Source organism: Rattus norvegicus, chromosome X, assembly GCF_036323735.1.
Source record: "Rattus norvegicus strain BN/NHsdMcwi chromosome X, GRCr8, whole genome shotgun sequence".
NCBI classification, from domain to species: Eukaryota; Metazoa; Chordata; class Mammalia; order Rodentia; family Muridae; genus Rattus; species Rattus norvegicus.
The window spans coordinates 14,722,028-14,747,990 of record NC_086039.1 but is presented as its reverse complement, the minus strand read 5'-3'; the positions used below and the strand labels follow the sequence as shown (position 1 = coordinate 14,747,990).

At 42.1% G+C, this 25,963-nt stretch overlaps 1 protein-coding gene and 1 long non-coding RNA gene across 4 annotated transcripts in view; one reads left to right on the top strand and one right to left on the bottom strand.

The window, feature by feature from the left end:
- Positions 1-18,132, bottom strand: part of LOC120099251 (uncharacterized) — a 92,199-nt gene extending 74,067 nt beyond the window's left edge. Inside the window, exons 1-2 of one of the 2 annotated variants that reach the window (XR_010061651.1) lie at positions 17,970-18,132; positions 816-881 (exon numbers count right to left, since the gene is read on the bottom strand). This is a non-coding gene — a long non-coding RNA (uncharacterized LOC120099251). Of the gene's footprint in view, positions 1-815; positions 7,799-17,969 lie in introns of those variants that run through there. The other variant, XR_005498321.2, reaches the window with a different exon arrangement.
- Positions 12,132-14,452, top strand: Mid1ip1 (MID1 interacting protein 1). Of its 2 annotated transcripts, none has more exons than XM_006256672.5 (2): positions 12,132-12,267; positions 12,753-14,452. In XM_006256672.5, exon 2 carries the CDS (start codon positions 12,988-12,990, stop codon positions 13,537-13,539), a length of 552 nt encoding a protein of 183 aa, XP_006256734.1. In that variant the 5' UTR covers positions 12,132-12,267; positions 12,753-12,987; the 3' UTR covers positions 13,540-14,452.
- Positions 18,133-25,963: the final 7,831 nt, after the last annotated feature.

Genomic DNA, 25,963 nt, shown 5'->3' with positions numbered 1-25,963 from the left:
CATAATATATTTTCTTGATTACAGGAAATTTTGTTGTTGTATTGGGATTTTAATTTGTTTATTCAGAAGAAAGTTAAAGGTGGTTTGGGAAGGAGAGAGGAGGACTTGGGGAAAGGGAAGAATACAATCAAATATATTTAAATTTAAAAATTGTTTAAAATAATAAAAATATAACAACAACAATAATAAAAAATATGGGTTTGCATTGAAGGCCCAGTAAAAAGACTTAATGAGAGTAAGAAAGATAGAAAGTAAGAAAGGAAGGAAGGAATGAAAGGGGAAAGAGGCTCTGCCAGAGCATGACAAATACAGAGGTGAATGCTAGCAGCAAACCACTGAACTGAGAATGGGGTCCCCCATTGGAGGAGTTAGAGAAAGGATTGAAATTGCTGAAGGGGCTTGCAACCCCACAAAGAACAACAATACCAACCAACCAGAGCTCCCAGGCACTAAACCATCACCCAAAGAGTATACATGGACAGACCTATGGCTCCAGCTGCATATGTAGCAGAGGATGGCCTTGCTGTCACTAATGGGAGGAAAAGCCCTTGGTCCTGCCAAGTCTTGATCCCCCAATGTAGGAGAATATCATGGCAGGGAAGCCAGAAGGGGTGGGTGGTTGGGTGGGTAAACACCCTCACTGAAGAATGGGAAAGCCATTCATAGTGGGGTTATGGATGGGAAACCAGGAAAGGGAACAACATTTGAAATATAAATAAAAAATATCCAATAAACAAAAAAATCAAAAAAGAAGAAAAAACAATAAAAAAGAAAGTGAAAGAAAAGGAAAGAAGGAGTATAGTGTTAACACTCACTGATCTAATTTGAACTCTTGTCCCAGCTGGTAGAACTGTTTTTGGAGGTTCTGTAGAAGGCAGAGCCTGGATAGAAAAAGGTGGTTTATCAGAAAAAGATTAGGAAAGTTAAGTAATTTAATTTAGACACACACACACACCCAAAAGTTCCAAGTTAGAAAAAATGCAAAGTCCCAAGGAATGTCTTACACTACAAAACATAAATAAGCTACAAAAATAAAAGTATTTCTTTTCTGTTACAGTTCCTATATACAGTATATCATAGTATATATTAGCACAACACACAATCACAGCCAGCAACCCCCTTATATTTACTACCTACCATTATCTTTGTATTCTATAGGAAATATGTCTCACTGTCTTAGTCAGGGTTCTAATGCAGTGAAGGGACACAACCATGGCAACTCTTTTTTTTTTTTTTTCTTTTCTCTTTTTCGGAGCTGGGGACCGAACCCAGGGCCTTGTGCTTCCTAGGCAAGCGCTCTACCACTGAGCTAAATCCCCAACCCCGGCAACTCTTATATAAAAGAAAGCATTTAATTGGGACTTGCTTACAGTTTCAGAAGTTTAGTCCATTATCACCATGGCAGTGGGTTTGGGACATGACAGTGTGCAGACTGACACGGTACTAGAGAAGTAGCTGAGAGTTCTGCCATCTGGCATCCAAGGCCACAGAGCCACTGGGCCTGCTTTGAGCTTCTGAAACCCCAGGGCCCACACACTTCTTCCAGTAAGGCCATACCTCCTAATCCTTCTATGTAGTCCCAGTCCCTGAGAACTAAGCATTCACATACATGAGCCTATGGGGCCATTCTTACTCAAACCAGCACACTTTCATTAACCCTATCAGGTGAGGGAATTAACACTTACAAATGGTACATCTGGCTTCTGAGAACACAAGCAAAATCAAACAAACAAAAAAGATAGTTTACAGAGGTCTAGGGCAGGATGACAGTTATGACTCCAGACTTGTTACCCTTTTTTATTACATTGGGTGTGAAACTTCCATCCCCTCAAGCAAATAGAAAATTCATTAGAGAAGTGGATTTCTACTTAACTTTGATACATAAAATTACTCAGATGTTTCTATGGTCTTTTTTGTGGGAGTATCATAACGAAACTTTATTAAAATGATTTTGAAACCAATAAATGGATAAGCACAATAAATACAACAGTGGTCTTTAAAAGAATGCATGATTGGGGCTGGAGAGGTTGCTTGGTGGCTACTCTCCCAGAAGTCCTTACTTCAATTCCCAGCACCTATGTGGCAGTTCACAACCATCTACAATGGGATCTAATAACCTCTCTGTCATGCAGGCATACATGCAAATAGAGCACTCATATAGATAAATAAAATCTTTTTTTAAAAAAGAATGTAGAATTGATCTTTTGTATAGTGGCTCCTTTTTTAGTTCTCTTAATTTATTATATCATAGGTGAACATGACTTCCTTGTACTTCTTGGGTTTTTTTTTTTAGTCTATTGAGGAGCATTCCAAAATAACTAGAAACTCAAAAGTACATTATATTTCTACTAGGTATTACTCCATTGGGCTGGAGAGGTGGCTCAGTGGTTAAGAGCACTGACTGCTCTTCCAGAGGTCCTGAGTTCAATTACCAGCAACCACATGGTGGCTCACAACCATCTGTAATGGTATCTGACGCCCTCTTCTGGTGTGTCTGAAGGCTGTGACAGTGTACTTATATATAAAACAAATAAATAATTTTTTTTAAAAAGAGAGAACACTTTTAAAATAAGGATTTGCTCCATTTTAATTTCTGGCCCCACAAGGAAAGAAAATAGATAATAAGAAAAGGGAAGTAAAGAAAAGGGAGAAGAGGGGGTTGGGGATTTAGCTCAGTGGTAGAGGGTTTGCCTAGCAAGTGCAAGGCCCTGGGTTCAGTTCTCAGCTCCGAAAAAAAAATCATTTTAAAAAAGAAAAGGGAGAAGAGAAGATAGAAAGGGAGCAATGGAGGATGGGAGAGAGAAGGGGAGGGGAAATGCACTGTTCATGGTCTGGAAGATACAACTCATAGAGGTGTTTTAGAAGAGAGTCAAGTAAATGCCCTATACTTAAACAAACAAAAAATAAAATTTTGACTAAACATGGCTTTAAGCAGTAATGATTCAAACACTCTATTTTCTAGCCAGGGAATCATTGCACAAATGGTCCAAAGAAATGTGAAACACTTGAACCAATTGGTTGAATGTATGGAAGTTATGGTCCCAGCAGTAGGTCAAGAACAACATTATAAAAGCAGCTGAACTGGCTGTTAGAACGGCAGCAAATTTGCTTCAACTTTGATATAATGAAGCAGAATGCGTTGCCTGGAATTAAATGAAAAAAAAAAAAAAAACCCTGAGAATGGAATGAACGAACACTAAACCTTGGCTTCGAATTTCTTAATTTAAAACATAACACAGAGTCCCAAGAATCTTCAATTTGGAATATTCTAGATTCCTCGTCCTAAATGCTATGATTCAGATAACCTTCTTCTGGTAAAAGAGGAGACTAAATAAGAGTGATGTGCTTTAATATGTGGCCACAGTATTCTATTTTTTCCCCTCTTAGTTAACAGTTATTTTTGCTAAGCTAATCAAGGTTGCTCTTTCTAAAACTTAGATCCAATTACTACATAAATCATTTCGGCAATCCGCTTAGATTTGCACCTAGTTTAAATCAGAATTGGGAAGACATTTGAGTCCATTCAGGAGAAATCAAGGGGTCATTTCTATGGGTACCATGTATTACTAGATAAATATTTACAACAAATAATGGTGAACAAATTATGCCACACATAAGCGTTTTTATAATTCTGGCCAAGATAATCGCTCACTTTGCACCAAATTAAATTACACAAGGCACTCAGAGTTTTTAAAATGGAAAATGTGTCTCCTTGTTTAATATTTTCCAGGAACAAAATGATAATTAGAGCAAAGTAAAGGTACCCATTAATGGCATACTCATACATTTCCAAATTTCTAGTAATTGTGGAATCATTTAGGTGACAAAGAAATTGATCGTGTGTTCCAGCTGGATTGTGGACTGCTCAAGACTAATGCTAACATAAAGTGCAATGTTTGTAAGCTAAATTGGCTAAGAAAATCTGGGCAGTGCAACCTAACTAAAAACTTACATAGACAACATAGGCCTCTGATCAGACTTAAGGGAGATATGAAGGCACAGGAAGAGTCACAACTCCACCAATATACTCTTTTTTAGTTTTTGGTTCAGAAGGGGAGAAATCACAGGAAGGATACCCAATATCAGATATTTATAAGTATTTCCAATCACAAGCAATCAACAGAATGACAAAGGTGAATGAAGGTCCGTACATAAATGTGCTATCCAAATGAATACTTAGAATAGCTTTCAGGGAGTTATAGAAAAGCATTCCTTTAAGAGGATCACCTCCAAGGATATCATCTCTTTAACAGTAAGGTCCAAAAGCCAATAAAAAATCAGCATTTTCTCTCTATGGTAATGAAGATTGAACATACAATCTTATACAAATCAGTTAGGTGCTCTACCACTGAACTTCATGCTAGCACAGTGGCCCAGCCTTTACTCCCAACACTGGGAAGTCAGAGGCAGATAGATCTCTGAGTTCTAGGCCAGTCTAGTCTTCAGAGTGAGTTCCGGGACAGCCAGGGATACACAGAGAAACCCTGTCTTGAACCTCCGCCCCAAAAGGAAGGATGGCTCACCCTAAGGTTCCACAGTTCAAAAAGCTTAGTATTTTTTTACTTCTACATATCTAGGGGTTTATCAGGATGACCAAGATAAAAGGAATATCATACATTCCTTGGCTTTATTTAATTGTGCCTACTTTCTTCTCCCCAGCCAATGTCAAATTCTTGCCAAATTCCTTGAAGTGGCATGAAGGGCTTTCCACCATCGTGCATAACATATATGCAGAAAATAATCAATCAAATGTGTCAGCTTGACACATTTTCACAAATTGAACATATTCATTTGACAAGCACCTAACACCCTGCTGAAGAAACACCATTGTGTTTTTGTTGTTGTTGTTTTGTTATTGTTGCTTTCATTGTGAGATAAGATCCCACCATGTAAATGGAGTGGCCTGAAGCTCTCAATGTGAACAAGGATGGGCTTGAACTCAGAGACATCCACCTGCCTCTCCTGCCTCCTGCCTCTGCTTCTTGAGTTCTGGGGTTAAAGAAATGTATCACCAAGCTTGGCTCATTCATACTATTTTTTAAAATGTTAAAAGCAATTTAGTTGATTTTTTTGGTAGTAAGTGAAGTGGTACTAAAAGGAATCATGAACTCAAGAAATTCTTCCCTATAGAAAACATCAAGCCCCATAGGTCCTTGTAAGCTGAGAAAAAAAAATTCAAAATTTTGAGATCTTAGTATCTTCCTTGTGAAACTGGCTCAATTGGGTTTTAGACATGGCTGACGACAGTAAAATTCGATTAGTTCTGCTGCTATTCCTCCATCTTCCAACTCTGTTGTTTGTATTACTCGATTTTGTTAAGGTTTATAACATTTCCTTTTGGTCTGTAACCGCAGTAGCCATAATGATGAATCTTATTCTTATATCAAGTGGTTGCTATCTACAATGATCGTGTTCATGAGAACTCTTCTCTATTCCTTCAGCTGTTGGTGTTGCTGTGCTAGCAAGAGTTTATCAGTAAAGAGTTCTGAGTTCATTTGGACTATATCAATTGTACTGGAGTGACATGTAGTCTCAAATCATATTCTTTCTTACAGCTCTATTGTGTGTCTTGTGCACAGAATGAGTCTCCCCACCCTACCACCTTTCTGTTGACTTAGTTTACTGCCTGGATATTTGTACATCTCTGAAATCAAATTCATAGCTTAAAAGTATGTAACATGAACTTAACATAGGAAGAAAAAAAAGAAATTATCCGCATGTTATGTTCAAACTCTAGCATATATATTTTTTGCATTTTATTGAGATTATATTGTCATAAATGTATTGCCCAATGGACACATTCAAATGTCCTGTCAGTAAGTATCTTATAAATAATTTATTTTTCTGACTCAAACAACAACAACAAAGTTTTTATTTTCTTTTAAAGTTGAAAAAGACAACTCATTTTTCAACTGTTCTGAATGCTTTTATTTAATACTCAATATGTCTATTAAACATGCACATGAATGGCATTTTCCAAGGTAAGAATTGTTACATTCACTTTTTTCTTTTTAGATTTATTCTCTCTCTGTCTCTCTGTCTCTGTCTCTGTCTCTCTCCCCCTCTCTCTCTCTCTCTCTCTCTCTCTCTCTCTCTCTCTCTCTCTCTCTCTCTCTCTCTCTGTGTGTGTGTGTGTGTGTGTGTGTGTGTGATTGGTTGTGAATACAGACACCTGCAGAGTCCAGAAAAGGGCAGTGGACGGCCTGAAGCTAGAGTTACAGACAATTGTGAGTCCCTCAATGTGGGTGCTGGGACTCTGCAAGAATAGTACTTACTCATAACTGCTAAGTCATCTCCCAACCCCCCCATTTATATTTTCTACTTCACTTGCTGAGGCCCTTCTCCAGGGACACCCCTTCTCTTTAAATTATGCTCTTTGCCTTCCATCTTCCCTTACTGTTTTCTTTGCCTCTTCTTGTTTACTCACCCATGCATTTCCATGAACTCCTCTGTCTTCTATGGTGTCTATACCCTTCACGCTACCATAACAAATGGCCTGCCATACCTGCTTTGTTCTTTGTTGATTCTACTTAGTTTTAGCTTTCTAGGAATATTTTGATTCAAGTTTGCTTCTTTAACTTGACAATTTCATTTTATTAGTCTTCCTAAGGATTTCTTATTTTCCTATTCTTATAAAAATCTTCTATAGTTATTTCGTCCTTTGAGTCACACTTCTGTAAGAATTACATAATTTACTCACTATCAGTTTCAGCCTCTTAATTTTGTATACTACTTCTGCTTCTTACACATGATTATGAGATTAGCTTATACATTTTATCTGGACAGTCTAATAAAATATGGGTGAAGTCTCTAGACTACAGTATCTAGGTTTGGTTTCTTTCATTATTTGAGTCAGAAAAATAAATTATTTATAAGATACTTACTGACAGGACATTTGAATGTGTCCATTGGGCAATACATTTATGACAATATAATCTCAATAAAATGCAAAAAATATATATGCTAGAGTTTGAACATAACATGCGGATAATTTCTTTTTTTTTCTTCCTATGTTAAGTTCATGTTACATACTTTTAAGCCATGAATTTGATTTCAGAGATGTACATTCTCATTTTATTTATTTATTTAAACCCCAAATGCTGCCCCATTCTGGTCCATCCTTTGTCCTGTTTTTTGTTTTGTTTTGTTTTGTTTTGTTTTTGTTTTTTTTAGTGGATTTTGGCATTTGAAGAAACCCAATAATTAATTTTATTTTGTTTTATAATTTTTATTTCTTTTATTTTTGAGAGGTATAATATTTCTTTATTTCTGTCCTTCCTTCCTCTCTCAAAGCCCACTCATATCTTTGTTCCCTTTTGAATTCATGGGCTCTTTTTTCATAAGTTATTGCTAGTGTGTGCATATGTGTGTGTGTGTGTGTGTGTGTGTGTGTGTGTGTGTGTGTGTACAAGTTCCTATTTGGTATTTTCAAAAAACTTACAACGGGTTTTGCCCTTCTTTTCACTTGTTATATTCAAATTGAATGCATCATTTTCTAAGAAGAATTCTCCCTAAACTCAGAATTTCAACCATGATACTATTTCTGCTTTATTTTATGTCCACCTAGGACAGACGAGTGTATTGGATCCCTCTTGAGCAGAAGTCACAGGTAATTGTGAATCACCTGATATGGATGCTAGGATCAGAACTTGGGTGTTTTGGAAAAGTAGTAAATGTTCTTAATCACAGAGCCATCTCTCCAGCCCCTATTTCTACTTCATATATTGTGGAACAGTCATTGACTGGCTCATCATCCCCCCTGTACCCCTCCCCCACTCAAGTCACAAATTACCCTTCCTGTTGTGTCTCTTTGGTCGCTTAAGAGAACAAGGCATTTTGTAGTATAGAACACTACAAAAACATTCTCTTACTCTATAGGAAGGAAGATGGTCATCACCTTGAGTGCTCAGTAAAACACTTAACAAGTTCACTCATTTTATTCTGTCTTCTGGATGTTGATACAACTAATATGATTCGTAGCTTGCTAAAAAAAATCATATGCCAAAAGTACCAATTAATGAATTGATATCGCTTGAGCTCTCCAGATGTTTAATACCACTTTGCCATTTGTGCAGTACTCACTGGTCCCCATTACCAGTGGCTTAGATGAATCCAGTGAATAGTTATCAAAGGTGTAGAAAATATCCAAGTGCATTAGAGCACAAACTCAGGGTCCAAACTACTGAAACATGCTGAAGTAATGATCCAAAATCTACTTAGGTAAAAGTAATAGAAAGTTTTAGATTTTGGTCCACAAAGATATCTTCTGCTTAGTAATAGGATACATAAGTTTTGTTGCATATATAGCAACATATGAATGTAACCATTAAAATAAGCCTGTTAAATGTCCAGCAGCATTCTAAGAAGTTTATATTTGTTGGGTAGTAAGAGAGCATTGGATCTGGCCTGGAGAATTAGATCTGGAAAGATTACCATTCACAATAAAATAGGTGGCTTCACCACCCCTTTTTGTCCCAGGAAAAGTGGTGCTTGGAATGAAGTCCAGGTGTGAAACTTGTAGACACACCCAAACAATTTCCAAAGACAGTGACCGGTATGAGTGAGCAACTCAAGCAAAAGCATGAATGGCTACAAGAACTGAAGATAACTGACTTGTGATATAGTGGACTCGGGAGACCACTGCGATACTCAAACTGCCAGCCTCTGTGTGCTTCAAGGCTTTCTGAAGGGCTCTAAAACCATTGGCCTGATACTGGAGGATGGAAAGCACAAAACGTAGGCAAGGGTGACCACTTGGTGGAGATGTTGTGAGCAATTTCAGTACAATCACAAGGTTGGACTACATGGCCTTTAAAGGGAGAGTGCAATTGTCATATTTCCAGAACGGTTTACATGAAGCTATTGCTTCTAAGTTCTGTATCAGTGTTATCAAGACTCTCCTTTGTCTTGGCTTGGGAGTGATTTCTAGCCTTAAATTCTCACTTTCCGTCCAGCCCCAAGCCAGACCTTTTTATTTCTCCATTCCTCTTTCTTCCACCAGTTCACTTTTGCTCACAACTTTGCTTAGCAATTTCTGTTCGCCTTTAAGATGCCTTGTTCTCCTAAGCCGCCAAGATACGCAACGGGAAGGGTAATTTGTGAATTGACTGGGGGAGGGCTACAGGAGGATGACGAGCCAGCCAAGCATCATTTCCTGGTTACTGATTAAAGAAGGAATTCTAACATTCAGCATTTAAGAGCTTCTCAGTTAGAGCTTAGAAAAAAGTAGAGGGGGTGCAGAATCTCAGATCAGGCTTCTTACAGGAATCTAGCACACTGGTTAGAAAAATAGAGACCAAGGCGCCTTGCCTTAAGCCAGTACTCAAGCCATTTACTCAACTGATGATTACTAGGGTTCTCATTAGGCAAAATGAGTCCTGGACAAGGTTGCTGGGAGCTTTCGGTCATTTCCAGATAGAGATAGGGAAGGTGCAAGGTGCCTGAAGCAACCAGAGAAGTTGCTGGTTTTTTACTGGGCCTGGCCCAACCCGTTTAGTACCCATGTGACCCCCCGGGAATCTTTTTTTTTTTTTTACAGCCTTGCATTAAGAGAAAACTGGCTGCAGGCCGGTTGCCAGGGACGCCTGCCATTAGCTCTTCGGGGCTGGGGTGAAAGAGGACACTTGGGGGGAGGGTTTTGTGGCTTCTGACTGGCTAGGGCCAAAAGTTCATTTGCATAACTCTCTCAGAAGCTTTCCGATTGGCTGGGACAAGAGGGGTGGCGGTGGGGTGATTCCAAGGGCCCGGAGCTCTGGCCTGAGGACCTTTTCGTTCTGGAGTTACCCGATGGGTGTGAGTTATTGTGTGGGCAAGGGGGAGCTGGGAGGCCCGGTTTGGGAAGTTTCGCCGGCAGGTGCATTAGTTTTAAGAAATGTGTAAGACAGAGTTTAAGAAATGTGTAAGAACAGCAAGTGAGAGTCAAGACACTAGAAGATCCAAACAGAAGGAAGGAAACTGATCCAGATGAAGGATGAAGGCCAAAAGGAAGGAGCTAGGGGCTTTCTCCCAGGCTGGGCTAATTTTCAAAGTGGGATGCCTTTGCTAGGCAGTTAGGAGTTTCGTTTTCTGTGAGCCGTTATAGAAAAGAAGGCAGGATTCCAGCATTAATAGCGCAAAGCAATTCCAAGTTTTCATTAGGGTGCATACTTGAAATATTCAGAGGGTCTGGGTCTGAGAAGGGATCAAACTACATTTAAGTTATGAGAAACATCAACTACTGGAAACCAGGTAATAGGTTTTTCCAAAGCTCTCCTCCTTGGATCTCATCTGGCATAAGAATTAAAACAAGTCTGGACTGTTTTATACTTCCCTGTGCAGAAGAAGTGGTAAAGGTGGGGGTGGGGTCCTCTTGGTTCATCTTAGCCTATTTCCCTATTTTTACCCCCTCCCCTCCTTTTTGTTTTCTGTAGCTGAGGACCAAACCCAAGGGCCTTGGCTTGCTAAACAAGCTCTCTACCACTGAGATAAATCCCCAACCCTCTATTTCCCAACTCTTCACATAAAATGCCTCTAGACTATGAGAAAGCCCTAAGTACTTTACAATGTACATGGTGAAGAGTTTTACCGCTGTTATCTCATTGAACCCTAATAGAACCCTGTGTCATGGCCCAAGAAGAAGCTCCTTTTTATTGCTAAAGAAACACTGGAAAGTTTTCTCCCATGGGAGACACTCCATTTGGTTGACAAAGGGTGGGAAAGTTTTCAAGCCTGTGCACAAGAAGAGAAAGGGTGAGATTCTCGTTGTGTTAGGTTTACACAATGCATCTTTCCCATCTGCATTCTTCCCACTGGTCTCCTTAACTCCGCTGGGCATAGAACATTATTTCATGTCTAAAAGAACATGGGACACTGAATCAGAAGGACGAGTAGCTGCCGTTCCAAATCAGGCTGGCTGGAGGGGACCATGTCTCAAAACAAAAATAAATCAATTAAAAAGAAAGCATGGGTTATGATCTAGAACTAGTAAACCAGAAGGGGATTTGCCAGACTAGGTTCTAGGGTTACCAATGGCTTTTCTGTCTGTTATTAGACCTTTTTACCCAGATTCAGCCGTTTCTTCAATATTGGCAATAGACATGGTTTTTGGTAGAGACCTGTCCTTCAAGTAACACATGCATAAGTGTTTCTCCTTGTTTGGGGCACATTTTGTCTTGCAAGGGAATGCCATACTCAAACTTCCCCCAAACACTTTAGTGGAAAGACACTTAAAATTAGAAGCCTGAGTCATTATCTGGAGGAATGTAAGAGTTGACTGGAGGTTGAGGGATGAGGCAAAGGAAATGAGATGGGGGAAAAAAAGAGTCTGGGCTCAGGGGTGGGAATTCTAAAGAGAAGTGTAAAGTGTAAAACTTGAAAGGTACATCCAGGGCTATGGTGCACAGCTTAGGCCTTATTAAGTAACCCTTGCTTAAGAACTATCTTTTGAAAGGAGCACCCAACACACGCTCCAGAAAGTTATTGGGTACACTCCCAATTTTTTTCTTTGAATGATAAGATATACCCAGCACCAGTCCCAACTTCTGGCACCTTCTCCTAGTCTTTGATAGTCAAAAAGCCACAAGGCCCAAGTTCACACTCCAACGCCATGCTCTGATCTCTGGGTGGGGGAACAAATCTGTAGATCAGATGACCAGGGTGCTCTTCATACCTGGCAGCAGTAGTAGGAAAGACTGGGAAAGACCCTGCCAGGAGGGGAGCAAATGCCTCAGTGTTCCCATCCCCCAGCAGCTGACCACGACCTGGACCGTGGAGGGAGCACCGCGTGTCCACGTGCATCCGGCATGTCCGGCTAACTCTTCTTACATAAGATTCCCAGTATGGAGTCAGGGCAGCTGTGAATCCCTCTTACCCGACGTCTAATAATAAATCGAGGCTAAATTTCCGGACGGCAGCCACTCTAGGTTCGGGATTGAGGGGCTCTTTTGCAACCCGGACACACATGCATTCCGGTCATCCCACCCGGGGAGTGCGCGCCAAGCCAGCCCAGCCCGCGCGCGCCAGTCCGCCCTCCGGTTTGGACGGCGGCTCCTTGGGCTCAGTGCCTCACCCTCCCTCCCCCAGCCAGTTTGCTCTGGGTTTGGTGCTGGGGCGCGGCCGCTCCATCCTCCCAGCCCTACCCTGCCTTGCCCGGTTGGGCCGCCCAGCCTTGGCCCGGGTATCAGGCGAGAGGCGGAGCCACCCGGCGTGCCCCGCCCCCGCGGTAGAAAGGGCTGGGCGAGTGTTACTCGCGGTCAGGGCTGGGACCTTTTATCTGTGCTGCTGGAGGAGGTAGGAGGAGGAGACATCAGGGGTGGTCCTGGGGCGCCTGGGACACCTATCCTGGACTATAAATTGAGCACCTGGGATGGGCAGGGGGCCGAAGCAGCCACCATCACCCATACTCACAGTCCGATCAGTGACCGCAGCAGCGCCCTTGGGCAGCCACCGTCAGCAACTCGAGCACTGAGAACCAGGGGATTTCGCAGTGCAAGAGGTGGGTGTCCCCGCCCTTTGGCAGCCCGGGCTAATATGGTTGCTTTCGCTTAGGTTTTAGAAGGGAGAAACCAGAGTCTGGGCTAGGGGGGATTCTTTCTCCTTTTCTCTCAAAGGTCTTCTGCTAGCATTGGAGGAGGTGATACCGGCTGGTCCCGGGGAGCCACCCTGGTGTCCTCTCCGACCAGCAGTGGTCAGGGTGGGAGCATCGCGAGGAAAGGGGTGCTGGACACACGAACCGGGTGGGTAATTTGTTCTTTTCGTCTCTGTCTCCCGAGCAGATCAAGGCTAGACCCAACCACCTACCATCCTCGTGAGCCAAAGCTTAGAGCAGCCGCGCATCAGGAAGGGCTGAACTGAGACAGAAGGAAGAGTTAGAGAGGGCGGAGAAGGATCTGGGAATCCAGTCACACCGGCTTCAAGCAGGCTCCCGGCATTAGCGTTTGAAGGCGGGCATCGCCAGAGGTCTATCTCGGTGTACCAGTGTCCCTGTGTTTCCGCGCCCGCTCGGCCACCATGATGCAAATCTGCGACACATACAACCAGAAGCACTCGCTCTTTAACGCCATGAATCGCTTCATTGGCGCGGTGAACAACATGGACCAGACGGTGATGGTGCCCAGTCTGCTGCGCGATGTACCCCTGTCCGAGCCGGATCTAGACAACGAGGTCAGCGTGGAGGTAGGCGGCAGTGGCAGCTGCCTGGAGGAGCGCACGACCCCGGCCCCAAGCCCGGGCAGCGCCAATGGAAGCTTTTTCGCGCCCTCCCGGGACATGTACAGCCACTACGTGCTGCTCAAGTCCATCCGCAACGATATTGAGTGGGGAGTCCTGCACCAGCCTTCGTCCCCGCCGGCTGGGAGTGAGGAGGGCACCTGGAAGCCCAAGGACATCCTGGTGGGCCTGAGCCACTTGGAGAGCACGGATGCGGGCGAGGAAGATCTGGAGCAGCAGTTCCACTACCACCTGCGCGGGCTGCACACCGTGCTCTCCAAACTCACCCGCAAAGCCAACATCCTTACCAACAGATACAAGCAGGAGATCGGCTTCAGTAATTGGGGCCACTGAGGCGGGGTTGTCCCCGCTGCCCAGCACCCTCTCGGGTCGGCTCTACCACCCCCCTCTCTTTCCTCCAAACTATTTTCTTCCTGGTTGTGGGGCGCGAAGGGCACGCTGTAAAGTTGGGCTGTGTACTTGGTGGGGTTTGTGTGGAGAAAACAGAGCAGAGAGCAGAGGAAAGTAGTCGCCAGAGAGGGGGGTTCAAAGACCCCCGGAGGGGGCCTACTCTGTTGGTGGGAATGGAACTGGGCCGATGTCCTTCATTCAGCCTGTGCCTTTCTTGGGGTTTCTTTTCTCTTTTTCTTTCCGGAAGAGAAGGGCCTGAGAAAGGGCCATGCCAGGGCACAGCGCTGGGTTGCCACACTTGGGAGGGCAGCTTCTAGCTGGGTGCTCGGGGGAGGCGGGGCACAGCCTCCTGCCCGCCCTGCTTTGAGCTGCAAGAGGAGGCCTTGGCGTTGCTAGGATTGCGTCAGTTTTCCTGTTTGCACTATTTCTTTTTGTAACAGTGACCCTGTCTTAAGTATTTCAGATCTTTTTGCTTTGAAACTTCGTCGATTCCATTGTGATAAGCGCACAAGCAGCACTGTTGGTAACCGGTACTACTTTATTAATGATTTTCTGTTACACTGTACAGTAGTCCTATGGCACCCCATCCCTTTCACGCCACCCCTCCCCCACCCCGTGTGTGTAAACTGGTGACGTGCCAGCTAGGATGAAGCTTGCCACTCGGCCAGCGAAAATAATAACATTATTGTGAGAAAGTGGATTTATCTAAAGTGGAACCAACTGACATTCTATCTGTGTTGTACGTAGAATGATGAAGGGCTCCACTGTTGTTATATGTCTTGTTTATTTAAAACTTTTTTTTAATCCAGATGTAGACTATATTCTAAAAAATAAAAGCTCAGATGTGTTAACCAAACCGGACAAGTGTGTGTCGCTCTTTAATCCACCAATGAGTGGCAAATCATTAAAAAGAAACTTCCTTTATTTCCCTGACATTAAGTATTATTTTCTCTGATATTTCCAGGTGGTGTCTAGTCATCTCTACAACGATTTAGTTTTGACAAGTAGCTCCTGGAGAAGCTTTGCTCCAAGTCAGTTCCAAGATGGGACCAAATATCCCGAGAAGTTCATAAATATTCAAAGTATCTGTGAAATTACGTATAGTGTCTTTCAGCCAATTTGGCTAGATTATCGCAGTACTTAGTGAAAGTGTTCTGAAGCCAAAAGACTTTAAATTTTACTTGAAGTGAAAAATTAGCAACATCAAAAAAAAAAAAAAAATCCCAGCTAATAGCAATGCACTCATCTTGCAGGTCTTTATTTAAAAATGTATGAAAATCGTGGGTGACATTTTAAAAGATTATAGCGGAAGCAGTGCCCTTAGTCAGTAGTCCCCAAGCACTGTCCAGCCTTTCAGTGACCCATTCAGCACTTCTGGATAGCAAATCTGATCAAGGCTTCCTTAAGTCTCTTAGGAATGCTTTTTAAGATAGCATCCCCCCCTCCCCCGAGATGGTGGAACAGGGGAAACAACAGTTTTCATTTTCTTTATTTCATTGGGTTGGATCCATGCCAGGTCAACCTCAGTTTTCACCACAAGTCATGGGGGCATTCACTAAGCTCATAGGACCTGCTTTTAAAATACACATAACTTTGCAGTTTTTAAAAAAACTAATAATTGTGTATGCATGCACTCATGTGCATACACATTACAGGCCAGGTCAGTTCAAGCCCATTATCAGTATTTCGCAGCAGAGGGGAAAAAAAATGTGGCGCGGGGGTGGGGGTGGGGAGGTCTCCAGACTGGGATGCCTGCCTGTTGCCAGCAAAAGTTAATCGTTAATATATGAAGATAAGCTAGCCAGCACCAAATGCCAGCTATACCCACACTTGTTTTCTCTTCCCTTTGAAATATCAAAGTGCAAACAAATTTAAAGGCAACTCCAGAAGCAATGAGGGTAGAAAACAGACTGTGACGCTAGAAAACTGTGTGTATAAATTTCCTGTCTCTCCGTATTGTAGATAAATTTAATTCCGGTACCACACTTGAAGTCCAGCATAAGACTTAAAATGCTTGCGGTGGGGATTGGACGAGACGATAGCTAGAATGCTTGTTACTTGGAAGATTCCTTAGGCACTTTTAAAAATCGCTTTTAGGTTTCTCTCTTACTCTATAAACATTTTGTGCCTCCATTTCCTTTCCTGCTCTGTATTCTTCGTGAAAATACAAGGCTTTGGACAGATGTCTACTGCTGGAAGGAAAGTATTATTTTAAGTAACGTACAAAACTGATTCATCCATTTTCCCCAAACTCATAAGGGAGAGTCTGATTACAATCAAGTGAGAAAGCGAAGGCAAGACCTTTATGAGATGCTAACTGAAATGTGTGTTCAGAAAAGTCTGGCATAATAGTAGAGCACAGTAAAGTGCGTGCAACTAGCAAAAAGTACTAACTTTTTTTTAAATTTTTAAATATTTTCATAGATGTGTGTGTGCATATGCTAATGAGTTTAAAAACATTTGAAAACAATTTTCTACATAAGATGTCACACTACATCTTTTGAGAAAGTCCCTTTGCCCCCCAGTTTCCAGCGTTGCTCCTGTGGACTTTCCCATTTTACATGTATCTCTTCCTTCACAATCTACCTAACGTGTTCCTATTCCTAGTGTCAGAGAACATGTCACAGCAATTGGAATCAGCCTTCTCTGACCAATCTGGAAACATCTGCAGTTGGCAGGTTTTAAAAAAGTGAAAGTTTGGCCAATTCGCATATGTCTCATTGTTTTCCTTTTAGTTTTGAACAAAAATCACTCTTAACTAGTGAGCTTTTTGTTTTGTCCTTTCTCCCTTTCACATCTCCGTCTCTCCCTGTTTTATTTTAATATCCCCAACATTTTCTTAAATGCTTATACACAGCTCCAGTTCATTGAGGGCTCAAATCTTGTACCATAAGCCTTTATAAACAATTTTTATGGGTTATTTAGTAAATTTTACCCACCGGAATACCCTTGAATGATTTGTTTTGAAAACATTTTAAATAAAATAATGAAAAGAGCACTTTAAAATTTTGGAGGTGAAGATTTTTGCTCTCAACTAGTCAATGCATAGCCTGATGGGTTGGTCTTTTCAAATAAAATGCAAGGGGTTTCTTTCTGTTGTAAAGTTTAGTTTTCAATCAAGAATAAAATGCTGTATTTACTGAGATTATTTGTGCTAAAATTTATTTTTTAAAGATCATGTCCACTGTAAAAATAGCTCAAAGGTTGTTCTTTATTAGTCCAAATGAATGACCTGGGCCTCTAGGTCATGTGGAGTTATGTAGGACACACTGAGAGAGGCAGATAGTCTATTGCCAACTACTGTTCCTCTTATCCTGGGTTTCATGATAATTTTTTTGAGACTGTAATTTAATTTTAATATTTCTCCCTTTTCTCCCTCCAAACCCTCCCATATACCCCTGCTTTCTTTAAAATTCATGGCCTCTTTTTAAATTAACTATTATTGGATATATATATATATATATATGTATTTTTATATCCATATATATCCCTAAATATAACCTGTTGAGTCCATATAATAGTACTTGTATTATGATTTCAGAGCTGACTAGTACTGGACAACCAATTGATGTGCACTTTAGGGAAGAGTGTCACCTCTCCTGCCCCAACTTCCTGTTTTCTCAAGTTCTATATGCTGGCTTGAGGCCTCCTGGGCTCTTTCCTGACCACTTTGGCATGTTTGTTGTTGTTATCTTTGCTCAGTTCACCAACAACTGCTTCTTTAACTGGAAGCCAAGACCTCCCCTTGCCTCATACAATCATTTCTCCTGCCCTTGAGCCACCACTGTAGAGGGACTTGACACTATCTCTTGCCACTCTCTGTGGAGCATGGAGTCCTTAGGATCAATGGAATGCTCAGAATTTATGACCTTACTTCTGGACCACAATCTGGATGCTTAGACTACCAGCATTCTCTGTGGATATGACCCTAAGCTCATTGCAGGGTCTTCCTAAACACCAAACTTGGGTTTTCCTTCCCAGTGTGCTTGGGCTGTATGTATTTGCACCCAGGGCTGAGACTTGGCAGGGCTATGTAGAAAGGACTTGGATGCATATACAGGGCTTTCCATAGCTTTCTATCTAAGGTTCCCTTCATTTCAAGGCAGTTCTTGAATAGGAAGATAAAGAGATAGAAAATTAGAGGTCCCATCTGGTCCCTTGATCTGCCTTCCTCCTGACCTTCAGGAAAAGGAGTGAAAGCACCAGAAAGGAAAGGAGACGGAAGCAGAGTGAGCTTCCAGGCTTCTGCAGTTTCAACAAATGAAGAGTTCACGACTTTTCTCCCTATTTCCCCCATTACTTAGTAATCTCCTTGCTCCATTGAAGAAAGATGCTAAGTTTAGAGAAAAACAGATAAGGCAAAGAAAACTCACCTGTGTACACAGAATACACAGCTCCGATGCTGGTCAATACAGCAAAGCAATTTTCTTATGACTCAGACATTTCTTCCATGAAACTGAAGATTTCACTTCTCTAGGTCTTCTATCCTTTTATATTGAACTAGATGTTTTCATTTCGATGTCAAAGATCTCCCTCCTGTTAAAGCAGAAAAGTTGTACATAGGTCTAAATGAGGTTCACTAAAGTCACAACTATCTCTTCAGCCTCTCCTGGCTTGGTATTCTCTATTTTTAAAGAGCATTCATTCATTCTTTTGTATGTTTTCGTGCTTTGTTTTGGTTTTAACATTTTATTGCTTCCTTTTTTCTTTTGCATGCCTTGCCTAGCAATTTCAACATATCTATCACAGTGTCTAACTTGAAACTGGTGAAAAAAATAATATTAGAAAATCATCCTACCACTTATGAACATCTTTTTGTTTGTCTGTTTTGTTTTTCGAGACAAGGTTTCTCTGTTTAACAGCGCTGGCTGCTCCAGAACTCACTCTGTAATCCAGGCTGGCCTTAGTGCTGGGACTAAAGGCTTGCACCACCACTATTGCCTTATAAACATCTTTTGTTGTTGTTATAAACATCTTAGTACATGGTAACTTTCTGGTCTTGAATTGTCAAGGAAAAGTGTTTTTTTTTTCTAACACTGTAGATAGGAAAAGCTGAGAAAATACTAGCAAAACGAAAAGGCCAGTTTTGTTTGTTTGTTTAGTATTGAAGGTTGAACCCAAGGCCTTTTTGTACATTTTGCTTTGAAGTAGGGTCTCACTTAGTCCAGGTTGACCTTAAACTAGGTCTGTAGCCGAGGCAGACTGTAAGCATGCGATTGCTCTACCTCCAGTCACTAGAATAGCTAGAACTGTAGGCTTGAATCATAAGGCCCAGCTCGCTTCTTCATTCTCACAAGCTAAACAATGTTGAGGGTGGGACATTTTCTGTATTGTAGCTTACTTTTCAATATTCATTTTTCTAGTGTCGGTATGAGCACATCTATCAAGGAGCCCTCGGCTAGCAGTATGAACTGGATGTGGTTCATTTGAAATTTTCAAAAGCAAAAATAACTTCGTAGTCCCTCCCCCACCCCTTTGAATACCACAGTGCTGAGGTAAAGAATGTGGTAGTTTGTGGGCGAGCTCAATAGGGCCAATTAAACCCTGACTACACTTCCACCATGTTGAAATCCTCACAGAACTTGCTATGTCCTTGGATAATGGCCTTTTTTCTTTTCCTTAGCAGACATCTAATTGAGGAGATTTCCTGGTTGGTAGTTAAGGAAAGGAGCAAATGAAAGAGCTACAGTACTGGTTCTAACCAAGATATTTAAGTGCTTTCCAAGTGTTCACATGAATTACTAGTTTAACTCTTGTTTTTTAAAAATCAGAAATACATTGTGAAAGAACACGTGTGTTTTTCAGAGGAGTCAAAGTATGAATAGAATGTAAGAAGTGAAGTTAGTATAGATTAATCATTCAAAAGAAGGTGTAGTTCTTCATGGTATCTAATTAGAATTGCAAACTGCAATTTATAGATGCTTTGGGAGTGTGTGTGTGTGTGTGTGTGTGTGTGTGTGTGTGTGTGTTAAGTAGTTGATAATTTCTTCATGTCTTAAATGGCTGAAAGACAAGTGCCAAACATTTAAATGGTTTACTCCAGTGCTGAGGTCTAGGAGGAATTCTTAGACCCAGCAGCTCTTTTGCTAGTGAATTTAAGAGCACAAGAAATGTCTGCTCTCAAGTTGGTCCCATGTGGAATATAGGAGGCATCAAGAAAAGAATACCTAATTTCTTTTTGTTGTTGTTGTCTTACTCATTTGTTGATAGTGTGTGTATGAATGTGTAGATGAGAGTATAGGGGGACAAGCTTGTGGGTGTACAGGTGCGCGCGCGCGCACACACACACACACACATACACACACACACACACGCATACACACACACACACGCACACACACACACACACACACACGCACACACACACACACACACCCGGAGGCCTGAACTCAATATTCAGTATCTTCCTTTATCACTCTGCACTTTTCCGTTTGTTTGTTTGTTTTGTTTTTTGTGTTTTTTTTTGTGTGTGTGCTTTGTTTTGTTTTGAGACAAGGTCTCTCGCTGAACCCAGAGCTCAGCAATTTGGCCAGAGCAGCTAGCCAGAGAGTTCCAGGGATTCTCCAACATTCGCACCCCGAGCACTAGTATTACAGGTGTGGCACTACAAATGCCTATGAAATTCTTTCTGGTCATATATCCTGTGCTACAATCTTTCCATCTCCTATCAAGAGGGAGGATCTCTGGCTCCTCCCCTTGAATGCAGGCAGGGCATTGTTACGACATTAAGTGCACGGTACTTTTACTCTCAAGACCAGGACATAGAAAGAAGATCTTTTAGCATGACATACACGGCCATTTCCGCAGATGTTTGCAATGCAACTGCCATGCTCATAGGAAGCCCAAGCCACACAGAGAGCCGCCCAATAGGTCCCAGCCCTTAGTACTTCTGACATTCCATCCAGCAGGATCAATCACCAGACACATAAGCGAGGCATCATCAAGATGATTCCAACCATCTTCCACCCAGTCTTTACATCTGCCAACTGATGCCAAGTAGGGTGCAGACAAGCTGTCCTCATTGAGCCTTGCCCACATTTCAGAATTGTGCGCAAAATATTTTATGTTTTTTTCATGACATTAAGTGGTTTGTTATACAATAATGGATAAATGGAACAGAGGCCTCTTTTTTTTTTTTTCAAATTTAAACTAATGAAAACAATTGAGAATTAGAATAGAATTCTTGGGACAGAATTGGTTTTTACCACATATACCTGAGAAACAGCTTAGAATAGACCAGAAACATTTGAAATATCTGCCTCACATTGACTGTAGTTCTATGAACTCTTAGGTGGGCACACGTACTAATATCCTTGCCCCACAGATTCCTCTGCCAAATTTACTAAACCCCATAAAATATATATTTGTATAGTGAGGGATGGGGAGATTTGGGGAAGCAAGGCTAATAAGGCTGGAGATGAATTAAGAATCACCTGATATTCAGATTGGTTAGTCGACTTGGATTATACAGGTGGACTTAACGCCATCACAAAGCTATAAAGATGAAGGGGGGTACTGGGGGCTGTCTAGAAGTTAGACGTATCTTTAACTGGCATAGAAAATGAACCCCACCAAGACTCCTGAGACTGTTACATTTTACCAGACAAAAAAGTCAGGGCTCTTTTCTAATCTGGGGAAAGCATGGAAACAGAATGCTCCAAGAGCTTTCAGAAAGCTCTGATAATACCTTGGCCTTAGCCCACCAAGACCAATTTTGGACCTCTGATCGCTACAACTTTAAGAGGATAGTTCGGTGGTTTGTTTGTTTGTTTGTTTGTTTTTAATTTGATATGCATTCATGTTTTGTCAGCATGTATATCTGTGTGACGGTGTCAGATCCCCTGGAACAGGAGTTACAGGCAGTTATGAGCTGCTGTGTGGGTGCTGGGAATTGAACCCATGATCTCTGAAAGAGCTCTTAATTACTGAGCCATCTCTTTAGCCCCTCTGTATTATTTAAAACCACTGAATTTGTGGGGATTTTGTCTGGAAGCACTAGGAACTGAAAATATTGGACTTCTAGCATTTGGTCAGAAAGCTGTGAATGGACTTGCTTGGAACATCCCTTGTTTACCACAACGCCTTTGCATTACTTACACGAGGCTTGCATTAAATGTAGCAGCATTATTTGTTTGCATTTGTGGTTAAAAACTTAAATTCAACCTGTCTTTTCTTTTGCTCCATTTCCAAGTTTTCCTTTTCCAAAACATCTTGTGATATTTTGGGAGAGGGGTTCCACTTAGTTTCACTACTTTCACTGCCGTATAATTTCATGTAATGAAATGCACAGACATTAAGCATTCAGCTAAAAAGTTTTAATAAGCACAACATCTCCAGCAAGTTACAGAGCATAACCATCACCTTAGAAAGTCATCACACCTTACCTCTCTCAGTCTCTGACTTTCTCTGAGACCTCTCCCGCAGGCATCCAAATTTTAATCTCTATCCCTAACCAATTAGTTTTACCCATTCTTGACCTTTGTAGAAAACGAATCATAGAAAATGTGCTTCTCTCTCTCTCTCTCTCTCTCTCTCTCTCTCTCTCTCTCTCTCTGTACGTACGTATGTATGTATGTATGTATGTATGTATGTATGTATGTATGTATCTGTGAAACTTTCCAAAGTTAGTTCTTCCCATTACCCCGTGGGTCCTAGGAATGGAACTCAGGCTCGCCAAACAGTTTTACCCACTGAGTAGTCTTGTGGGCCCCATTGTTCCTTTTAGTCGATCACTGGTAAGCCACTGTATAAATGTCCATGATTTGTCTATCTAGTCTCTTTCTGATGAGCACTGAAGTTACTTGATGATTTCTTGATTTTAAATTATATATGAATAAAAAGACAATCTAGTTCAAATCTTTTTAAAAATAATAAATACAGGGGAATGGAATTGCCAGTACATGGAGTGGATACTTATTCACCAAAAGTTGCCAAAGTGTTTTCCACAGTGGTTATACGGTTAACCCTCTCACCAGCAGGGAATGAGAGATCCCCATTCTCTAGCCCTCTTTTGATTTGCTCTCACTGAATGGCAATGGTTGTTTGGTTTTGGACCCCAGGACAAGGGACTGAGGTGCATATTTTACATACCAAAGCAGACCTGGCCTCCAGGTTCTCCCAACATTCCTCAGTCCCTACAAGGCTACCCTGCTCCCAACCCCAAATTTTCCAGACCAGAGACTGGCCTGCCCTTCCCCCACCCCTCCCTCCCCCACCTCTCTCCCAAGTGTGCTCGCCCTTTTTCTCACTCTCCTCGATTCCCTTGGCAACTTCCTTGGTCTCCTTCTTTGGGGCCAGTGAACTCTCCTGCTGGAGGGCAATTTCTCAATTAACCTACCTTTAATATAATCTAATCTGGCTTGAATTGGCTCATTTCACCGGTGGAGAAATAACCTATCAATGCTTAGTACTTGCATGCAGCACAAATAAAAGCTTTCCATGGAGCATAACTAAAAGCTCATGATGAGGTTATCAGGAATACAAAGGTCACAATAAAGGAGGTGGCTGTGGCACAAGGAAGTAGAAGGAAAGGTGGCACTCAGCAGTGAGAGAATCCAGGCGTTCCCAGACAGAGGAATGGAGGCCAGACAGATTCCCCTCTTCTTTTTGCTTCCTGAGAGAGTTAATCACATTCTTAGCACCGCTTTTCTCTTTTGCAAAGTAAAGACTTCTAAAGGGCTGAAACTCCAATTCCTACAGGCCTGCAGAGAGCAGGAAGGCTCCAGAAAGAACTGACTGGATTATTTCCCGTCCCCTCCACCTCTCCCTATTGTGGTTTTGGAAGCAGAATAAACAGGAAATGGAGTATGAGGGGGAGGAGTACACATTCCAAATCAGTCTCTCACCTGCTGAACACAGACTCCCAAGTCACTAAGTTCTAACACTAAGGCCTAGTCACCTCCTGGCTTCTCTTTTCCTTCCCTCCCTTCCTCCTTCCCTCCCTGCAATTGTGTTAACATTGGTATCATATATGAACCTAGCAACATTCCGAACCCAGCAGAGCCCAAGTGTAGACAAAGCATCTGAAAAGACTATGTAGTCAGACAGACGTGGCCCAAGGGGCAAGCAGAAAATGTATAGAGGTCAACTGGGAATGGTTTCGTCCAACAAGTATTTATTGGCACCTACAGTACAGCAAGCACTGTGCTCTGTGATAATGCTAAATGTGACTGTGGAATAATTCCTATCCCCAAAAGTCCAGAGAAAGGAGTGAGAAAAGGCTACTGCTCTAATACCAAGAAGCACAATGATGGCTGAGGAGACCTAAATCCGGCCTAGCAATTAAAGAATTCTCTAGTAGACTAGATGACCACCGTGACATTTTAGGGAGTTGAATTAGCCAGGTAACTGTGGGCTGGGATGACTGTTCTGGGACCATGTCTGAAAGTTTTTGGACAAGAATGCGCGGAGGAATAAGAGGGACAGGGCATGGTGGCACACACCTTTAATCCCAGCACTCAAGAGGCAGGAACAGGTGGATTTTAAGGCCATTGTTGTCTACTCAGGGAGTTGTAGGGCATCCAGAATTGGACAGACAGACAGACAGAGAGAAAGAGAGAGAGAGAGAGACACAGAGAGAGAGAGACACAGAGAGAGACACAGAGAGAGAGAGACACAGAGAGAGACACAGAGAGAGAGAGACATTGAGAGACCCTATCTCAAAACAAAAGAAAACCAAACTTACAATAAAGGCATAGAGGGGGAGAAATAAGGGCAAGCTAAGATAGCAGCAATGATGCAGGCAGGAGTGAATCTGTTCTGAAGAGAGGAACTCGTACTCCCCCCCCCCCCCATCAGACTCTTGAGACAACAGACTCCCTAGAAACTGGAATTTTTAGAGGACTCTCATTCTGGGAAAAGGAAAATGCTGAATGCTGGCCCCCACAGGAGGATGAGCTAGTCTCCCAAGAAAAGCTTTCACACAGCTGTAACAATTTGCCAGAATACTTGCAGGAGAGACTGGAGATGGGAGGCAGACAACGAGTCAGTGATGGACAGGCTACCTTGACAAGAACTACACCTCAAGTTAGATGCTGAATGTGGATTTGGATGGGGATGGGGATGGGGATGGGGAGATCACTAAAACTCTATTTGTTCCTCTTTCTAATACAGCCACACTGAATAAGTCCTGTTTCTCAACTTCTCATTTTCTTGTCACATTTATTGACATATTGAGAACGGGAAGGTCAAACCTAGTTCTCTAGGGCTACTAAGGTCGGGGTTCAGCCTCAACAAGTAACAACACTATGAAGGGCACGTTGACATTGATGTGTTTATAAAAAGATAAAGAGGTGTGAATGTGTTTTATGGAGGTGTAGTCAGGTATGGGGGAAGGGGGTGCCTCGGTGGGCTCATGCTGAGGCATCCCTTCCCCCTGAGGGACAGCCACAAGGTATAGTATAGAATGGATTTTGTTCAGAGCGTGGCGAGGGGAGTTGCATGTGGAGAGAGAGGGGGAAGGGAAGGGGAGGGGGGGCAGGGGCAGGAAGGCAAGAGCAAAAGCAAGAGAGTAAGCGAGAGAGAGGAGGGGCAAGCAGCCTCTTTTACAGTGTCAGGCACACCTGGCTCTGGCCAGATAACTGTGCGGCAGAGCTCAGAGAAAATGCTAACATCTGCCAAGAGTACACAGGGAGGGATCTATGGCTTCAGTCCCATATGTAGCAGAGGATGGCCTTGGCCTTGTCAGGCATCAATGGGAGGGGAAGTCCTTGGTCCTCTCAAGGATAAATGTCCAAGTGTAGGGGAATGTCAGGGCAGGGAGTGGGTATGTGGGTGGGGGAATCACCCTCATAGACGCAAGGGGATGAGATAGTGGGTTTCTGGAGGGGAAATGAAAGGAGATAACATTTAAAATGTAAATTAAAAAATATCCAATAAAAGGGAAAAAAAGAAAAAAATAGGAAGAGGTGATGGTGAAGCAGGTGAACATTGTGAAGTATGTGTAGGAGGTGTTGAGGATACACCACTTCTGTGATATTCCTGTCCCGGCGTAAAACCCAGATTTAATTGTGAGGAAAAACAGATACAAATTGTAGGAAATTCTACCCACTGCTTGGTCTGTGCTTTACCAAGGTTAGTTAAGGTCATGAATGATAATGACAAGTGAACTGCTTTAAGCACAGACTTAGAAACAAAAAACGGAATACAAAGTGAGATCCTAGAACAGAAATTATTCTGTCTGTCTGTCTGTATTGCAAGGTATATTGCTCTTGTTCCTGTTTTGCTCTCATATTATGCATACATATGTATATATCTCTTCTGCTATAAAACACATTATTATTATTATTATCATTATTATTGAGACATGGTTTCTCTATGTAACCTTGGCTGTCCTGGAACTGTAGACTAGGCTGGCCTCAAACTCACA

Excerpts from the sequence above, each read along its gene's own strand:
- Mid1ip1 (XM_006256672.5), top strand. The coding sequence starts at position 12,988 with ATGATGCAAATCTGCGACACATACAACCAGAAGCACTCGCTCTTTAAC.